Source organism: Pseudonaja textilis, chromosome 13 (genome assembly GCF_049901715.1).
Source record: "Pseudonaja textilis isolate UNSWEBS1 chromosome 13, rPseTex1.2, whole genome shotgun sequence".
In the NCBI taxonomy this organism is placed as follows: domain Eukaryota; kingdom Metazoa; phylum Chordata; class Lepidosauria; order Squamata; family Elapidae; genus Pseudonaja; species Pseudonaja textilis.
In genome coordinates, this window is record NC_142002.1 from 5,421,419 (window position 1) to 5,441,638 (window position 20,220).

At 43.6% G+C, this 20,220-nt stretch overlaps 1 protein-coding gene across 6 annotated transcripts; it reads left to right on the plus strand.

Annotated features, from left to right (window-relative positions):
* The first annotated feature begins 24 nt into the window (after positions 1-24).
* Positions 25-17,250, plus strand: PARP16 (poly(ADP-ribose) polymerase family member 16). Of its 6 annotated transcripts, none has more exons than XM_087941286.1 (7): positions 25-146; positions 1,066-1,272; positions 6,184-6,321; positions 8,414-8,620; positions 10,167-10,338; positions 11,433-11,574; positions 15,045-17,250. In XM_087941286.1, exons 2-7 carry the CDS (start codon positions 1,078-1,080, stop codon positions 15,184-15,186), a joined length of 996 nt encoding a protein of 331 aa, XP_087797412.1. In that variant the 5' UTR covers positions 25-146; positions 1,066-1,077; the 3' UTR covers positions 15,187-17,250. The 6 variants fall into 6 exon arrangements, with proteins under 6 accessions (XP_087797412.1, XP_087797413.1, XP_087797416.1 ...); XM_087941287.1 differs by having other exon boundaries at positions 33-146; positions 1,063-1,272; XM_087941290.1 differs by having other exon boundaries at positions 45-70.
* Positions 17,251-20,220: the final 2,970 nt, after the last annotated feature.

A 20,220-nucleotide genomic window follows, 5' to 3' on the forward strand; every position in this document is an offset into this window, starting at 1 on the left:
GGCCGTTGGGATATTCCTTGTACCGGGAAGGCCGGTTAAAGGGGCTCTCGAGAGGCTTCACTTGACGCTAGTGCGCATGCTCCCCAAGGGGTGTGCGTCATCAACAGCTGTTGGCGAGCGTGGCTGAGATTTACCGCGCATGCCCAGTGAGGACCTGGGAATGGTCTCGGAAGGGAGACGGAGCAAGTTGTTTCTCCCGGGCGGAGGCTGTGCGGTAGCCCGAAGCGTCGGGGTGAGAAAGAGACAGGAGACCCGCCCCTGGCCCTCAACAAGGGGACGAGGACCCCGGCAGGCAGCCCGTGAGTTCAGCCCCCCCCGACCGGCAGAAGTTCGCCAGGGAAGAATCTGATTCACGTAGAATCTGATGGAGGCTCGACCGGTTGGATGTCCTCCTGTCCTCGAGGGTCTGGCCTGGCAGAGGGGGGGGAGACCCTTTCAGATAGGGATTGCCCCTCCCGGTAATGGAGGGAGGCGGTTGCAGGCGGCAGGGAGGGTGGGCGGCACAGCCTTGCCTGTTGAACACCAACCTGGTGGGTCCGAGGACTGTTGGAAAAGGGGTGGGGTGGGGAGGGGGCCTAAATGCAGCCTGCCTTCTGTGCTGAGCCCCCTCTTCCTCTTCATTCCTCTTCTTTTCTTCTCTTCTTCTTTCTTTTCTCCTTCTCGCTCTCTCCTCCTCTTTCTCCTTTTCTTTCTCTTTCTCTCTCCTCTTCTTTTCCTTCCTCCTCCTCCTCCTTTCTTTATCTTCTCTATCTCCTCCTCCTCTGTCTCCTTTTCCTTCCTCCTCCTTTCTTCTCCATCTTCACTTTCTCCTCTTACTCCTTTTCCTTCTCTTCTCTATCTTCTCCTCTTTCTCCTCCTTTTCCTTCTCTTTCTTTTCTTCTTTTCCTTCTCTTCTCCTTTCTTCTCTATCTTCTCTTTCTCTCCTCCTTTTCCTTCTCTTTCTTCTCTTCTCTTCTTTTCCTTCTTCCTCCTTTCTCCTCTATCTTCTCTTTCTCCTCCTCCTTTTCCTTCTCTTCTCTATCTTCTTTCTCCTCCTCCTCCTCTTTTTCTTCTCATCCTCAGCAGGGCCTCCTGGGGATGCCAGCACCAAGCCATGACAACGCTGCCCCCACCACAGAAGGGGTACGAGAGATCATCCGGAAGGACCTCTTGGCTGCTGACCTGAAATGCAGCCTTTTTGCTTCCGCCTTGCAAAGCTACAAGAGGGACTCTGTCCTCCGGCCGTTCCCAGGACATTATTCCTCAGAGGACAGCAAGGATTTTGAGGCTCTGGTGAGTTGCTCCCACCGGGCCAGGCAGTGACCCGTGGGTTGGGGGCATGGACGGAGGGGGGGTCCTGGAGAGTAGGAAGGTGCGGCTCAAGCCTCATGGAGCTGTTGATCTTCTGAGCCAGATATGGCAGGTTGGAGTCCCACTGGCTCAGTCTAGGCTGGCAGGAAGCAGACAGCGAGTTAACTATCGAGCCAATTCCAAAATGGCATTTTTTTTAATCGATTGTGGCCAGAAAGATGGTCTCTTTCATGCTTGCTGAGCCTTACACTGAACCTCTGAAATTTATTTATTTAGGAGGTGTATATATTCTCCGTGACTCTGGGCAACTTACAAAAAGAAAAACTTAATATAGCCATATCCCTTAGACTTATATACTGCTTCACAGTGCTTTACAGCCCTCTCTAAGCAGTTTACAGAGGCAGCACGTTGCCCCCAACAATCTCGAGTCCTCATTTTTACTGACCTCCCATCAGTCAATAAACCATTTGATGGCTCCATACCACTCTGGTTCTCCAGGCCCGTTGGCAACACCAGATCTTCGGGGCCTTGCAAAGTGGTGGGTCCGGTCTTTGGGTGTCAAAGTGGGGTCCAGTCTGATCTCTGCAGGTAAGACCTTCCAAAGGGAAGGAGCCACCACAGAGAAAGTCCTTCTTCTGGGTCCCGCCAGATGTACCTCCTTAGGAGCAGGGATGTGCAATATTCCCTGCCTCCCTGATCTGATGGGCTGAGACCAGGAATTCTGCTCACGGTCAGGATTAATATTACAGAGTAGAGCCGGGGTCTCCAACCTTGGCAACTTTTAAGACTTGTGGACTTCCTCAGCTGACTGAGGAATTCTTGGAGTTCAAGTCCACAAGTCTTAAAGTTGCCAAGGTTGGAGACCCCTGGAGTAGAGATTGGAGAGCGGGAATTCTTGTAAACAGCTTGGAAGAAATGTTGACTTTTTTTCTCATGTTTTATTTGTTTTATTTATATAACGTAAAAATTCAATTTCAATCAAACTGTGTTGTCTGGGTGCAATTATTTTTAGGCAACCATAATCAAGAAGTTTACAGTGATATTCATCACAATATTAATACTATTATAACAATATAATATTTATACCCTCATCTGTTGGGTTCTCATCACTTTTCCATTGTTGTGCAAATACAATTCTGGCTGCAGTTAATACATGTAAAATCAAATATATATTTCTTTTATCATATTTTCCGCAGACTTTTGATTCCCTGTCTGTGGAAAACAGACTTGCATTCTCATGGGCTTTATAGGGTAGTTCACCTGCAACTCATTTATTTTGAAGTTTTCCACCAGATTTGCAGGTTAGAGAAACTAGATGGACACCTTTTCTGAATTTCTCAAGAAATAGGAGATCCTTCCCCAATTTTCCCAAAAATTCTGTCATCTTTACTGGCAACGGTGGCACCACAATCGAAAAAACCCCATGGAAGGTCCCTCCTTTTTAACATTTTCTTTTTTTTCTCCCAAGCCAAAACATAGGCAGCCAAAGAAGCTGCAGAAAGAGGAAATCTGGGATAACAAATCCTGGCCCATCCAGTTACTAAATAATGGGAATATTCCCACCCAAATTATATTTTTCACAGTTTGGTGACTTTGTCAGAAATCAAGTTAACCCTGTGGTAAGATGGGCAGCCAATACATTTGAAAAATAAATATAAATATATAAATAAGTTTGCAAAAGGTGACCACAAAACTCCAGGACATTGGGGGGCGGGGTCTGGTCTTAGCTGGTGATCAGAGATTATCACCACTTCTTCCCACTGAGAAACCACTGGCTGGAAAGCCTTTGTAATATGCAGAAGTGGGGGAGAAATGCAAAATTTGAATCTGGGAACTGATGGTGTGATGTTCTAAGCCAGGGGTATCCAACCTTGACAACTTTAAGACTTGTGGACTTCAACTTTCAGAATTCCTCAGCCAGCTTTGCTGGCTGAGGAATTCTGGGAGTAGAAGTCCACAAGTCTTAAAGTTGCCAAGGTTGGACACCCCTGTTCTAAATGGTTTGAAGCCCCCACTTGCTTCTCTCCGTTCTCATTAACACCTTTCCAAAAACAAGTAGCCAGACTAGTTTATCAAAGAGCCGTGCCCTTGAACCTCTGCCAGCCAACCTTCATCTTTTAAGTAATGTTGTGAATGGCCTTCCAAGGAAATTGTTGGGCCTGCTGCTTGGAAGAGAGCCAAGGATTTCTTTATCCCCTCTTTGTCAGAAGAGCCCAGCTCAGATGGTTGGACCCATACGGAATTTCAGAAGTCCCTTTGAGGTGCAGGTGTTAATTTAATTGGTACTGTGCACCCTTTCGACCGCAGAGTCACCGTGTTCCCTATTTGATGGACAGGAAGAGAAATAATTCTTGCATTCCAACAATGCTTGGCGCTCAAAAGCTGGGTTAACAAAACACAGTCTGTGTGCTTCCCCAGATACATTATATATACCGTAGGTAATTCTTGATTGAGCTGATTTCCACTGCTAAGGAAGAGAGTTAATAAGTTTTGCCTCATTTTATGCCTTTTCTTGCCACCGTTTTATGTGAACCCCTGCTGTTTTTAAGTTAGTAACACGGTTGTTGAGTGAATCTAGCTTCCTCATTTGATTTGACTTAGAATAACTTTATTGTCGCTTTGAATGTACACTTAATCGGCATACGTTAAAATGAAATTACATTGTGTGCAGCTCTCGAAAGGGTCTCCACCTCTAATATAAACATAAACATGACAAGATAAATACAAAATTATGCACGTACCCACATATATTTGCCTGTCAGAAGATCAAAAAAGGTGAACATGTCACCCCAGGACACTGCAACCGTTGTAAACACGAATCCGTTGCCAAGTGTCTGAATTTTGATCACTCTGGATGCTGCAGTGGTTGGAACTGTGAAAAATGGTCATCAGTCACTTTTTTAGGTGCTGTAGTGACTAAATCAGGGGTCTTCAAACTGGACAGCTTTAAGACTTGTGGATTCCACTCCCAGAATTCCCCCTTTTTAATGTTATTGGGATTGTTTAATCTGCATATTTGTACATAAAAGTTTCTGTGTTTTCTGTTATATCTTTGTGTAAGAGGTTATTTTATTATATAGTTGTACTTGTACAATTTGTACAGTGACTAAATTAGTAGACCAGCAAATTACTGTGGACATAATATATTTAGATTTCAGCAAGGCATTTGACAAAGTAGATCACAACCTACTTCTTAGTAAGCTAGAAAAAGGTGGAATAGATAGCACCACCACAAGATGGACTCGCAACTGGCTGACAAACCGAACTCAACAAGTAGTACTTAATGGGTCTAAGTCTACATGGAGGGAAGTAAGCAGTGGGGTGCCACAAGGTTCTGTCTTAGGCCCAGGACTCTTCAATATCTTCATTAACGACTTAGATGAGGAAATAGAAGGGGAACTTACCAAATTTGCAGATGATACTAAGCTGGCAGGAATAGCTAACACCCAAGAAGATAGGCTCAGGATCCAGATGGATCTTGACAGACTAGAACACTGGGCCCTATCTAACAAAATGAAATTCAATGTAGAGAAAAGTAAAGTCCTACACTTAGGCAAGAAAAACCAAAAGGACACATATAGACTGGGTGAAACCAGGCTCAAACTGTGAGAGGGATCTTGGAGTCTTAGTGGACAACCAGCTAAATATGAGCCAGCAGTGTGCAGAAGCAGCCAAAAAAGCTAATGCAATCCTAAACTGTATTAACAGAGGGATACAATCCAGATCAAGGGAAGTACTAATACCAGTCTATTAAGCCTTAGTAAGGCCACACCTAGAGTCCTACATCCAGTTTTGTTCACCACATTATAAAAAAGATGTTGAGACTCGAGAAAAAGTACAGAGAAGAGCAACCAGGATGATTAGGGGACTGGAGGCTAAAACATACAATGTACGGTTGCAGGAACTGGGCTTGACTAGTCTAGTAAAGAGAAGGACCAGGGGAGACATGAGAGCAGTCTTCCAATATTTGAGGGAGGGGCTGCCCCAGAGAGGAGGAAGGGGGTCAAGCTATCTTCTAAAGCGCCTGTAGGCCAGACAAGGAATAATGGATGGAAACTGAACAAGGAGAGATTCAACCTGGAAATAAGGAGAAACTTTCTGACAGTGAGAGCAATCAATAAATGGAACAGAAGTTGCCTTCGGAAGTTGTGGGAGCGCCATCACTTGAGACCTTCAAAAAGAGATTGGACTGCCATTTGTCAGAAATGGTGTAGGGTCTCCTGTTTGGGCGGGGGGTTGGACTAGATGACCTACAAGGTCCCTTCAACTCTGATTATCTCTTATCTGTTGTACTAAAAAAAGTTAGAAGTCAATCCTCCCCTCCCCCCCGTCATTTCTTTCTTCTCCCTCTCCTCTCCATTCTCCTCCCCTCTCCTTTTTTGTCATTTTTCACCGTTTTTCTTTTTTGATTCCCCCCCTGCAATTTTCCCTTTTCATTATCTTGAATATATGTGTGTGTGTGTGTATGTATGTATGTATATATTTAAATTTACTGTTCTAAAACATATAAAACATACAGATCAAACAATCCAAATAACATTAAAATTATACAGCAAAAAAAAAATTCTTACTCCTAAATTGAATCATAGAGCATCATGAGCTTTATGAGGAAATCCAGACAATTCTCTTGGCAAACTTATAGAAGGGGACTAACATTGCCAGCGTCCAAAGTTTTTAATTCAAATTCCCAATTCACAAAAAAAAAAAGAACTATCTTAATTTGCTCATGAGTCCGGGAGCCAAACTTGGCTCACTTTATGTTTCAAAGCTGCATACCCTTGAATTGTAAGAAATTATTTTTTTGCATGTTTTCTTTGTACCACCAGAGGTCTCTTGGGATGTGAGATTATGTAGAAAAGCTCTATCCATCCTTTTCCTGTGTTCCTTTCTCAGCTTGCAGATACAAGTGCATTAGGGAGCTTGCAAGAACTCTTGGATTCTCCCCAAAATCCTGACCAAAGAACCTTGGAGCTGTTTCACTGGATCCTGTCCTCTAAGGCCTGGTGCATCCACTCCACCAACAAAAACAAGGTGAGAATTTTCCTGGATGGAAGAAAGACCCAACTCAGAGAAGTCAAGTCAAAGGCTGTTTTGAGAGCTGAAATGCATCTGGGAAGAGTTGAGTTGGTTGTTGTTGTTTTTCACTATTTTATTTTGCAAAGAAACACCCCCCCCCCATAAAAAAAGTATGTTGCCTTTGGGATTTAGTTAAAAATTAAGCCCAGGGAGTGGGCTGTAGCGATCAGCGCCAGTTGCAGAGACAATAGCAAAAGGGTTTGCATAGCATTGATTTTAATAAGAGGAGAGATTGGATGTCCTGTCAAGATTTGGGGCAATGAAGAAAAATGGAGTAGAAAGGAAGCCAAAAATGTTCCTTTATGATGGTCCAGAAAGCCAGACTGTCAGTCTTTTCCCTTGAAGGGGGATGATGGCTCAGCAGTTAAAGACGCTGAGTTTGTCAGTTGAAGAGCTGACAGCCTGGTTTGAGACCCGAGCACTTAGAATGGAGAAACCTTTGGTTTTTCTGCAAAAAAACTAAGCTAGGATCATCTTAAACAGTTAGGCGGTGTTGAAACAAAATGCTTAGCTTTGCATTAGTGTCCAGCTACTAAATAAGGGTGGGCTAGTGTTAAAGATTCTGGGCTTGTCGACTGGAAGGTTGGCAGTTCAAAGGCCTGAGTCCTGCATGATGGATTGAGCTCCCATTCTTGCCTCAGCTCCTAGTAGTTCAAAAGTATGCAAATGCAAGTAGATAAATAGGTACCATTTAGGCGGGAAGGTAAGAGCGTTCCATGTGCCTCGGCTTATAGTCATGCTTGGCCACATGATCACAGAAATATCAATGCTGGCTTCCTTGACTAAGAAGCAGAGATAAGCACCATGCCCTAGAATTGGACATAGAATAACAGAGTTGGAAGGGACATTGGAGGTCATCTAGTCTAACCCCCTGTTTGAGCAGGAGAGTTAATTCCAAATATTAGCCTCTACCTAGGATCGAACTCACAGCCTTCTGATTGTGAGGCAAGCGCTCCACCTCTAGGCCACCACACTGGACAGGGAAGGCTATACCTGTACTATAGGTAAAGGTAATCCTCAACTTACAACCATAATTGAGCACAAAATTTATGTTAAGTGAGTAATTTCTTAAGGGAGTTTTGCTTCTTTTTATCACTTTTCTTGTCACAGTTGTTAAGTGAATTCCTGCAGTTAAGTTAGTCACACAGTTGTTAAGTGAGTCTGATTCCCCCGTTGTCTTTGCTTGTCAGAAGGTTGCGAAAGGGGATCACGTGACTCCTGAACACTGCAATTGTCATAAATCTGAGTCGGTTGTTAAGCATCCAAATGTAAACCACGTGACCATGGGGATGCTGCAACGGTCATAAGTGTGAAAAATCATAAGTCACTCTTTTCAGTGTCACTAAACGAACTATTATAAGTCGAAGTCTACCTGTATTTGGAGCAGTGGAAAAAACCCAGTTGGAAAAAAAAAACACTGGGTGGAGCCAACTCCAAAATGGTTCTTTTTGGTCATTTAAATAATTCCTTAGGGTAGCTTTTCCCCCACTCGGCTTGAGTTGTGACCAAATCACTTCGAATTTGCAAGTAGTCCTCATTAATGACAAAATTATTGTTATTAATGAGGGCTACTTGCAAATTCAAAGGACCTCATTTTCCATCACCAAGTGATGCAGTTGAAAAGTGCAATGCCACAATACTGCCTTGTTTAGTAGCGGTAAACCTTGCAGTCTTGGTTGCTGCTGTTCAAGGAGGATTGCGGGTGGTTAAGTGAGGAGTTCCTTGCAACTTCCTCCTGGCTTCCCACAAGCAAGGTCAATGGGGAAGCCAGCTGGAAATTGAAAGTCCCTGGTGACTTGCAAGCAAGGTGTCAAGGGAACCAAAAAGGATGTCACTGTTCTATCGTGACCATCAGTCCTTGACATGCTCTTGAGGGCCCCAATAACCATTGACAAACCGACCCACTCCCAGTTTTGGGGAGGGGGTACAGTTCTGTGGCTCCTTCCTTCGTGTGTAACCTGAAGATCCTGAAGGGCTTAAAAGCAAAAGAGAGAAAGAGAGGAAACTTCCGTATAAATAACTTTCCTATGTTTTGATGTTCTTCAAGTATGAGACGATCCGGGAACTGACGGGAGCTCCCAGCATGCCTGTCCCAGTGCCAGACTTCCTCTTTGAAATCACCTACTGCAAAGAAATGAACGCCAAATTTGAGGATACTCAGGCGGGGAGAGACCTCATCTACGCCTTCCACGGGAGCCGCTTGGAGAACTTCCATTCCATCATGCACAACGGGTTGCAGTGCCATTTGAACAGGGTAAGGAATGAGCTTGGTTTGCATCCAAGGCGGAGAGGAAGGTGGATCTCGCTCAGTCCAAAAGCTACTTAGACTTACATACTGCTTCATAGTGCTTTTACAGCCCTCTCTCTGAGCGGTTTGCGGAGTCAGCCTCTTGCCTCCAACAATCTGGGACCTCATTTTACTGACCTCGGAAGGATGGAAGGCTGAGTCAACTTTGAGCCAGTCAGGATTCAACTGCTGGCAGTGGGTAGAGTTAGCCTGCAATGCTGCATTCTAACCACTGCACCATCCCTGGTTCTGGGGCAGCATCCTCTCTGCTAGGTTAGCAAACCAGGTGGCTCTTTGGGGAGTTACAATGGTTTGTGGGCATGACCTTGGGAAACGGGGACGATCCCTAGAAGAACGGTCAGATAAAAGGCAGCTTAGCTCACAGAATGAATTGAGGAGAGAAGGGTTGGGAAACATCTGAGGAGAAACCCTCTCTAGTTTCTTGGACTGTAAAGGGGATGTGGGGGACAAGGCTTGCAAGATTCTGTGAATGTCATCTTACAATAAAGTAAACTTAGTTCATCTTGGCGTTGTCAACTCTCCAGTTGGTGAATCCAGAAAAAGAAACTCCCGGGACATTATTTTACCAAGAGTATAAACTTTACTGAATAAATCCACGCTGACACAGAAGAAGTGAAACGAGCTCTGAGCTTCCCGTGCAAACGCACGCTTAGTTCATTTCTCTTTTCCCCACGGGCCACCCGCGGTCCATTATGTCCATCAATCACTTCTGTCCATTTTGTTTTGGGAGCCAGCCAGCCATGGTGTGGCATCTCCTCTGGGTGTCCTTGAGAAGGGGGAGTTAGGTCTCGTGGAAACCAGCCATGCTTCCTACCATCTCGCATTCCAGTCCACCACCACTCCCACACACACACCAATTCTTTGTCATCCTGCAAGGAAAAAGGAATAATAGGTGAAGGTTCGAGTCAGTCTTGACAGGCGTAATTACTTCTTGGACTACCTTGCAAAGTTGACCGAACCCCATACAGCCTTAGGCCCAAGAGCTGCTCTTAAGTCTCTGTTGTAGAGACTTCTGGGAAATCCAGATGAGTGGGATGTTAAGTTCTTGTCCTTACTTTAAATAAAATGACCAACAGGCCAGCAATCTGGAATTTCTTGAATTCCCCCACTCCCCGAAAAAGGGGTGAAACTTTAAGATAGGTGGGCAACAGGCCTTTTGTGTGAAGGTCCTATTTTTCTTATATTGTCCTCTCTCCAGCAGTCTACAACTCCTGGATTCCCACACTTTCTGAAAAAAGGGCAAATTGAAAGAGATTTTTTTAAAAAAATAATTATGTTTATCCCTTTGCCCTACAAAGGAAAATTTCAAGAGCAAAACCAAGAAAATAAAAAAATGTAAAAAGCTCTCTGAAATAAGGATTGTCCTATATAATAAAGGACATATGGTCGGTGGAATATATATCTCTATTTAAAAATCCAGGGATAATATATGGAAAGAGCCCTGGAATTTTTCTTTGGGCAAGGAGATAGCGCTCTTTCTGGTGTTTTTCAGACCTCCTTATTTGGGGAAGGCACCTATCTGACCAGCGACTTAAGCCTGGCCCTCCTCTACAGCCCGCACAGTCTGGGCTGGCAGCGAAGCGCAATGGGCCCAATTCTCAGCTGTGTTGCAGTTTGTGAGGTCATTGATCATCCAGATGTCAAGTGCCAAGTGAAGAAAAAAGGTGAGTCTCAGAAAGAAGAGTTTTTTTCCCCCAACTTGGGGCCCTCAATTGTACCTCTCGTTGTCAGGAAGAAGTTTTTCATTAACTAGTTCTCCAGCCACCGTTCAAAGATACAGTGGTGGTGGTGAACAAAGGGACTGATGGCCGGTCCATCTGCTTAGGTTGCAACATCCCAGTGGTCACTTGATTGTGATTTTCACTTCTAGCTTCCTACAAGCAAAGTCGGTGGGGAAGCTGGCAGGAATGTGACATCTGTAGGAGATGACCAGGCTCAGGGGGGGGAGGAGTCAAATGTGTCACCAGTCTCGAGTCCCTTCGCACCCACAAGAGATCTGAGTCCAGCCTGCCTTGAATATTTTTTATCTACCGCCAATTTGCTTGAACCGTTAGTAATTCAGATTATGGCGAGCTTAAGCTTGCCATAAACCTCTATATTCATTTGAACTGCTTGGATTTCCTGATTTCCTGTACGTGACAACTTCATGCTTAATGGAATTGGCGCAACTGAGTTTTAGCGCTCACTGCTGACTTTTCAAGTCTTCCCATTCAAAATGCACGGCTTGCCTTCTCAACTACCTTGTCTGAGAAACCTGGCCGCCTTGTTACCCATTGAGGGCAAGTGATTCTTGCTGCATGTAAACTTACAACTGCCTAACCAGAACTCAGTTCTCCAAGATCTTCGACCCCAAATATTTTAAGCCTGGATTTGCACAACTCATTGACAAGGAAGGTCGAGCTGGATTGCTGCTGAATGCATAGACATATCCTCCGTCCCTCCCTGAGAATTTGTTGTTTCAACACGTTGACCAAACTGAATATAGCCATAGCCACTTGCTGATCTGAATTTAGGAGTTTGTGCGCTGAAGGTACACGTGGCAGGAAAAAATCCTCCCCTTCCTTTTGCAATGATCTGCTCAGCCACGGCCTCATCTTAAGCTCTTCGAGGTTCTTCAAAAGTTTTGGACCTTCTACCTAACTTACAAGGCAGCCCTCAGTCGAACTATTCTTTGCTCACAAGAATCTCCGTTTCTTTTCTCAGTTTCAAACAGAGTCTTACTCCTTTCTTTCTTTCTTTCTTTCTTTTTTTTTTGCAGACTCTAGAGAAATTGACAGGAAGAGAGCCAGGGTGAAGAACAGCGAAGGGGGTGATGTCCCTCAGAAATATTTTGTCGTTACAAACAATCAGCTGATACGGGTGAAATATTTGCTAGTATATTCGCAGAGGCAGCACCGAAGGTGAGTGTCCCTTCCTTCCCCCTTGTGGACTTCACTATCCTAGGAGTGAAGAACCTTCAGGGCATGACTGAAGCTTCTCCGATCATCATGGCTCAAAAACTCAGAAAAGCATGAAAGAGACAGCAAAAGAGGAAGATAGCAACAGCACTTAGGCTTATATACCGCTTTGCAGTGCTTTACAGCCCTCTCTAAATGGTTTACAGAGTCATCAACAATCTGCGTCCTCAGTTTTACTGACCTCAGAAGGATGGAAGGCTGAGTCAGTCTTGAGCTGGTCAGGATCGAACTGTCAGTTGACAGAATTAACCTGCAGTTCTGCATTTAACCAGTGCGCCACCATGGCTCCAACCAAGGCATAAAGGTGGATGAAACCATCATGGCGGTAGAGTTGTCACACAGCTGAAGAAAACTGGCTGCAGAACTGAGCTTTTACGGAATCGGGTTTCCTCTCCTTATTTTAAGTCAAACTACTAGTTCTTAGGACCGCAAAGATGAAAGTATGACCCAGGGCAGCTGTAACCTTTTGCATAAAGCAATGATGAAACATACATTGTACCATCAGGATACTACTAGTTGTCGACTTATAACAGTTTGTTTAGTGGCACTGAAAAAAGTGGCTCGTGGCCGTTTTTCAGAGTTACAGCTGTTGCAGCATCCCCGTGGTCACGTGATCAAAATTCAGAGCCTTGGCAATTGATTCATATTTGTGACGGTGGCAGCCTCTCGGGTTCATGTGATCCCCTTTTGCGACCTCCTGACAAGCAAAGTCCACAGGGAAGCCTGATTCACTTAGCAACCATGTTACTTAGCTGTAGTAGTGCAGTGGTTAGAATGCAGTATTGCAAGCTGACTCAACTCTGCATTCCCCCTCTCAGGAGTTCAATCCTGATCGGTTCAAGGTTGACTTAGCCTTCCATCCTTCCTAGGGCTATAAAATGAGGACCCAGATGGTTAGGTGCAATTTGCTGATTTGTAAATCACTTAGAGAAGTCTGTAAAGCACTCTGATGCGGTATATTCAGTAGGTCTGAGTGCTATTGCTTCCTTCCCTCCCTCCCTTCTCTGTAGTTAGAATGCAGTATTGCAAGCTCACTCTGCCCACTGCCAGGAGTTTGAGCCTGACCGGCTCAAGGTTGACTCAGCCTTCCATCCTTTAAGTTCGGTAAAATGCGGACCCAAATCGTTGAGGGTAAGATGCTGACACTGTAAACAGCTTAGAGAGGGCTGTAAAGCACTTTGAAGCTACAAGAGCTATTGTTATTACTCACTTAACAGCTGCAATGATTCACTGTGGCAAGAAAGATCGTAAAATGGGGCAAATCTCACTTAACGACTTCCTTGCTTAGCAACAGAAATTTGGGGCTCAATTGCAGTCGTAAATCAAGGACTCCCTGTTCAGACTTTGCCCCTCTTGTCCAATATTCTTTTTCAGCAGTTATAAGTACAATTATAAGTTTGCTTCTTACTCTTAAGGTAACCACATACCTTTTTACAGTCTATTCTCTCTATCTCCGAACCATAAATCCTACAACATTTTTCTGTTCCAAGCGAAAAAAGCCAATAAGAGGTTTCCAGCTAGCAGTAAATGTAACTGTCCACTTTCTTCTGATTGAAGAAGCCAATTTAGCAAGTTCTGTGAACTTGGCCAGCCGTTCCTCAAACCTGCATTATGCTGAATCTTTCCACCTTTGCACATATATTAATCTTATTACAGTTATCATATAAAAAAGCAAAATTCTATGACTCTTTTCCAATGGTTTGTTCAAAGAAAAACCTCTGGTTTCAACTTTCAAATTTTTAAACAACCATCTCCAGTAGACTGATCTGAAAGGGAGAGACACTAAATTGTTCCCTAAATTGAGTTTTTAGTTTGTCTTTAAAATCAGCCAACTGCATCTTTTTGGGAGGGGGAAGAGGAATCTGCCCCTGTATTGTTTGTACAGAATTGGGAGTAGAACGTGAGGCCTGAAACATAATTCACGCTTTTGGTGGATGGAGGCAGGGATAGTCTGCGTTCTTTCTCCCCGACTTGAACATTGGGCGCTATCTAACAAAATGAAATTCAACGGTGAAAATAGGAAGGTTCTACAATTAGGCAAGAAAAACCAAATGCCCAGGTACGGTATATATGGCACCTCGCTCAGTATTAGTAACTGAGAGGGATTGTCCTAGCAGACAAACATTTAACATGAGCCAGCAGTGTGCTGCAGCTGCCAAAAAAGCAACACAACCCAACATAATGCATAAACTGGGGGATAGAATCAAGATCACGTGAAGTGTTAACACCGCTTTATAATTCCTTGGTAAGGCCACATCTGGAATTCTGCACCAAATTTTGGTCGCTACAATGTAAAAAAGATGTTTAGACTCTAGAAAAAGTGCAGAGAAGAGCAACGAAGGTGATTGGGGGCTGTACGCTAAAACATACAAAGAACGGTTGCTGGAATTTGGTATGTCTAGTTTGATGAAAAGAGACTAGGTGGGATGACCCAGGCATGGCACAAAGGCAACACAGAGAATAAGAATGAGTTACTTTATTAGCTCCAACTTTGTCCCCAATTACCCAGTTACTTTCCGGTCTGGAGAAAAACTCTCCCACGAACCTGCACCAGCCTTTGGCTGCTGATATTCCAGTCCAAATGTTGTAAACTGAAAACTGTATAAATCCAACAAGGCAAAATAATTAAATCCCGTAGAGTTCCAGAAATGAAGTAACAAGGCAGTAAATCAAACCAGTTGGGAAGATGCCAGGAACTCAGATAACAGCAGCCAAACACAAGATCAACTCAACATTTGTTCCCAACAACTGCCCCACCCACCTGCCACTCCTTTAAACTCCCTCCCCAGGTGTGCCCGGTGAAGGGAATCGGGGCCCTTTCCTCCTTTGTAAGCCACGCAGCTCACGTTGCTCTCTTCTCCATTCTTCCCTGCATGCCCTAGGATGAAGAGAGGTGGGCCTGGGTCTTCCTCTGAATTCCTTCTCCCTTGTTCTACCTCTTCCCTGCTCTGCCCTGCCTGACTTTGCCCTTCCCCAGTTTCCTCCACAGCCAAGGAGCCATTTTCCTGCTCCCTGATGGCTGTTTGTCTTCCTCCTTCGATTCAGACTCAGAAGGGGGCATGACACTAGGGGTGACACGATAGCGGGGTTCTAATATCTCAGGGGCTGCCCCGAAGAAGAGGGAGTCAAGCTATTCTCCACAGCACCTGAGCGCAGGACAAGAAGCAACGGGTGGAAACTAATCAAGGAGAGAAGCAACCTAGAAATTTCCTGACAGTTAGAACGGTTACTCAGTGGAACAGCTTGCCTTCAGAAGTTGTGAATGCTCCAACATTGGAACTTTTTAAGAAGAAACTGGACTGTCACTTGTCTGAAATGGTTTAGGGTCTCCTGCTTGAGCAGGGGGTCGGACTAGAAGACCTCCAAGGCCCCTTCTAGCTCTGTTATTCTCTTCTCTTCTATCTATCTTTCAGACTTCCCGGTCAATCGTGGCTCTCCACACATCGTTTTGCGGTGATGATGAGTCTCTACTTGCTCCTGCTGGTTATCATAGGGACTAGCAACTCACCAGCTTTCCTCTACTACTGGAACCGGATTTTTGACTTCAAGCAATGACACTTGGTGCACCTTAGGCTACCGGGGGGAGGTGGGGGAGGGGAATAGAGGGCTGATGATCTTCACCAGGTGCCTTAACAAGGAGAAATGTTCAGCTTTTTGTGAATCCCATCATCCTGAAGAGTAGAACAAAACGGTGGGAGTTGTGACAGGAATGTTTCAGTGGCCTTAATTTTTCTGACTCTTTATAGAGTATTGGATAGATAGTTTCTACAAAAAGACCCAGCTGAGGAGAACTGCCCCTTCCTCAGTCTGCTAAGGTCCTCACAACAAGATCTCAAAAATGTCTTCAGAGGCGAAGGGTGGCAGGACAAGGAGCGTTAGCCTTTAAAGAAGACACTTCATCATCATTCTGATGTGCTGCTACGATTAGGTTTGTTCTTAACCCTGAGAAGATTTTGTAGGCCTTCTTGGGAAATCACACTGTGTTTAATACCAGTGATGGAAAGGGGTGTGGAGGGTGGGGATTTGCTCTCATTTAAAGTGTGTATTTGTATGATGAAATGACTAGATTGGAAACATTCACGCCATTTGTGAGCAATAATGACTAGCTGGATTCATGCAACGTACTTTAACCTGGTTAAAGGAATCAGCCTTTTTCGAGGTTTGCATATTAACTCAGCCAAAAGGCTCGGTTTATCCAAATGGCTGAAGCTTCGAAAATCTAACTATGATGAACACTAAACGCTCTCAGCATCTTGTGCTCGGTCTTTGCCTGAGCTGCTTCAGTGTTGTGCGAATGCAGCCACTGGCTACTTAACTCCTGGTGTGGTTTGCAGAGGAACTCATACTCAGAAGCACAAAACTGACTTTGGGGCGGGGATGCTCCCAGACTCAGCAACATTGAGTTGGGCAACTACGAAGCCTCACCCTGAGGTCTTCTACAGCAACAGATTGTACCGCCAACAGCTGCTGCTGTTTGATGTTTGTGAGCAGACCCTGCATAAAATAAAAATTGACGAGCACTTTGTCCATGAAAATCATCTGTAGGAAGGAAATTCTTGTTCCTTTGCCGAGATAGAAAACAGAAGAGGCTGGGAACTGTCTGATGCTGTTGCTTTCTCTTCCTCCTCTGCGTTGGTTCTTTTCTGGTCTGTGTTTCTCAACATCTAGGTTTAAAAAAAGCCCCGAAAAAAACATCTCCAGGAAGATGGGAAGCCTGATTTGCCCTTTGTGTGCAGCTTATCTTCGTAAAATAGCAATAACAGCATCTTGAAACCTGGATTGTGGGCAGGACTTTTGATGGCATTGGAGCTGGTGCTGTCTTGACCTTCCCCGTAGACACCCCTGCCTAAGCCTCTATGTTCACCAAGCACACTTCATCAAGTCGCTGGGGAACTACTGGCAGATTGATTTGCACAACCTTGGTTGGATTTTGGAGCTATAACATTTAACGCAAACCCTGGAAAATAGGCTATATTCCGTAATTGAGGGAAATGTCTTTGTGCCACTCGCTTAATCACAGTTAAACAATTAAGTACCTTGATTTGGGTTTTGTGTTGGTTTTGAGAGGTGTAATGGGTTATGCAAATCCCAACTGCTTATTAGTTTATCATTCCTGCAGAATGGATTCATTGGGTAAATAGGCTATCCCATCATGGTTGCAGCTGCCATTTTGACTTTTCCCCATCCTATCTCCAACATCCCTGGATCTGTGCAAGTCAGTTGTGGTTGACTCCTTCCAGTTTTCCACTGGTCAAGTTAGCAACTTTCCCGCTCTACCAAAAGTGTTCTGAAAACTTCAAATCAATTTGTACAATGAGAAACAGGAGAGAAGGGTAGTTTAGGTCTTAGCATAATGTCTGAATCAAGCCAGTATGAAAATTTATGTGATCAAGCCAGTGAAGTCAACTATAGACTTCATTAAAAAAAAAAAAAAGATTATCCTAAGTTGTTCGTTTTTTAAAAGTTTCCCTTCGTTTATCTGAAACAGGAAGATAAAAAGAACAACAGGAAAAAAAAGCAGACCAGAAGCAAAACGATAAGACATAAGGGCTTTTTAAACCTGTATATATGTAAATAAAATTTTACATAAAGTTTCAATAAAGGATGACTACAATCTAACGTCTCTCTTAAGTAACTTGCATGACAAAATTCTTTATGAAAGTGACCGGGGGTGGAAGATCATTAAAAACAAAAATGTTCACCTCTAAAAGCTGCAAGGAACATGTTGGGGATGAAACAGGTCTGTTAATTGCTAAGGCAATTTTTTTTTTGTTCTTTTCCATTCACGGGGATATAAAAGGGTGAAACAGATACATTTAGACATTGCAGTTATTTAACTATCCCTCCTCGTGCAGCATCTGCATAATGTGCCTGTTCTGGTTATTGAATTAAGCCATTTGCTGGGTTGTGCAAGATGTTCAGCTTCTTTAATTTAGAAAAAGTAAAATTAGCAAAAATGAAAAAAACAATATAAAGAGTTCATACAAGAGATTCCAAGGGAGAATATTAATGTACAGCTACCTCAGCCCTTGAATGTACAATTCAATGTCGACTACCAGTATAAATAATCAACACTCCCATCTAAAATAAGTAGGCACATTCAGTAGTCCAAATAAGCCCCCACGAAGCAAGAAAGTTCCTTGAAATTGTTTGGGATGTCCTTTCCCGGTCATGTTGATGAAACAATGCAAAAATCCCGTCAACTGTCTGACTAGTGAACCCAAAACAAGTAAACGCTCTCACGAGCTTCGAATTCCCCCAAGTAAAACGTTACTAGATAAACCATTTTGGTACTGAAGGATCAAAACCAGTTCTGGTTTTCCTGCACAAGCGTTTGCCTAATGAAAACAATTCCTTTCTCCCCACCCCTTGGTGATCACTTCCAATTTCGAGACGTCTTTTTGTTGCGGGAACAGTCCCCCTCTCTGTCCCAACACCTGCAGTGGTGACCTTGATGGTTTTCAGGCTCATGATCGGTGTAAAAATTCTCAGCACTCCATTCAACCCTTCCCCACCCCCAGTTCATTGGCAAGTTAAATAGTGATAAGGTTTGAAAGAAGCCAAGATGTTCAATCTTGACCGTTCCTTGTTGAACTTTGGAATATCTCCTGGGTGATGTTCTTGGGTGTAAAGATGTCGTCTCTCTAATACAGGTCTGAGAGTCTGTCACCTCCCTTGGATTCCCATTTTATCAATTAACCCCAAACAAAGCCAAACAAGGGGATTTTCTTGCAGGGTTTTCTGGAATCCACCTGGAGAATTTATTCCCTAATCTGTTTATTCTATCAATTTGGTGGAGAACAAGTCTTGAAACAAGATGAATTAAATAAATCCACAACAGATTAGCAGTTATAATGACCAAAGGGCACTGTGACAAATAGTTTTGGGGAGGTGTTTTTGGGGGTGTGGGTGGGGGAGGATCTTGACCATAAACACCCCCAGAACATCTATGTGTCTACCTGGGAAATGAGAGCCTGGATCAAGTAAGGTTGTTTTGATCCAGCAAAATCATATTTTCTTAACGTTAATTACAGAAATGGTACCTAGACCCAGGTAGGATATAACCAGTCATGGTACAGCCTAGGAAGATAACATTGATTATTTTAATCATAATTCCAGTCGAAATGAATTGAAGTTTCAAATCCAAATTACAAGAGGGTTTATCTTCATTGGATTTATTGAAATAGAGATTAGGGAGCCCTTCTTTAATCTAGATTCCTCCACGGGCCCATGGTGAGGTGTAGTAGTGACGGCGGAGTTGATGGTCTCAGAGGGTTTCCAGTTCTGCAATTCTGAGATTACAAAAGTCAATCAGACATTAATCAATGGGATTATTCAGTTATTTAATGAGTGGAACAACTTACTTCAAGAAGTAGTGGGTTTTAAGAAGAGAGTGGACACATTTATCCAAAATGGTATAGGGTCTCCTGCCTGAGCAGGGGTTGGGCTAGAAAACTTCCAAGGTTCTTTCCAACTTCGTTATTCAATAAAATGGGTAGGAATGTATGTATGTATGTATATAAAACACACACACATACGCATAAACTATTCCACAAGCCATAATGATTATAAAGTTTTTGAGAGGAGTGAACCAAAACAAGAACTTAAAGCAGACGAATCAATACACGGCTGAGGGCACTGTGCAGGAAAAATATGAAGCATTCTCCTGGGGAATTCAAAGCGTCTTCTCTTGGTGATGTGTTTTACATGCTTAAAACGACTTTCCAAAAACAAGTAAGCCTGGGAGAATATTTGTTGATAGCGTGTGTGGTTTTTTTTCAAGACGGATGACTTTGGTGTAGAAGGTGATTGAGCAAATAGAACATCTGCTTACAATGAAGAATCTCAGGGGATCTTCAAGGAGTTTTGGAACAGCCGAATTTTTTATTTTTATATATATAAAGAGAGAGAGGGAGAGAGATGCTAGATCATGGCTGGAAAGAGAAGAATGTTGCATATCTCCATCATCATCGTTGTTCCTAGCATTTGTGTCTGGCTCAGTTTAAGGAGTGGGAAGTGAAAATAATATCCTGGAAGAAGGCAGTAGCCACACTGCTGCCAAGATTCCTTGGTGGACAGGATATCACTCAGGGTAAAAATTGACTCGAAGGAAACTTTTAGCTTTTCATAGATTTTAGCTTTTATGGCCACCAAAATGGAACACAAATGAGCATAAATAAAAATTCCTTGGTGGCAACCCATGAACAATGATAGTTTAGATACGTTATTTTTTTTTGTCAAGCTGTTTCTCTTCAACTCCCTTGGCACAACAAAAGCTAGCAATTCTAGAACTCCAAAGCATTGTGTAGACCAGGAAAAGACCATTGTTTATTTTATTTTTAATCATTGTTTATTGAACTCTGCATAATAGCAATACAGTATAGGTAATCCTCAACTTACGACAGTCCATTTAGTGACCGAAGTTACAGTGGCACTGAAAAAAGCGACAGCATTTTGCACACTTATGACCTTTGCAGCATCCCATGATCACGTGATTTACATTCAGATGCTTGACAACTGACTCACATTTATGACAGCTGCAGTATCCCGGGGTCGTCCCACGGTCCACTTTTGAGACCTGACAAGCAA

Coding starts and splice junctions, on each gene's coding strand:
- PARP16 (XM_087941284.1), top strand. Junction 6,322..8,413: donor ACTCCACCAACAAAAACAAG/GTGAGAATTTTC, acceptor ATGTTCTTCAAG/TATGAGACGATCCGGGAACT. Junction 10,339..11,432: donor GTGCCAAGTGAAGAAAAAAG/GTGAGTCTCAGA, acceptor TTTTTTTTGCAG/ACTCTAGAGAAATTGACAGG.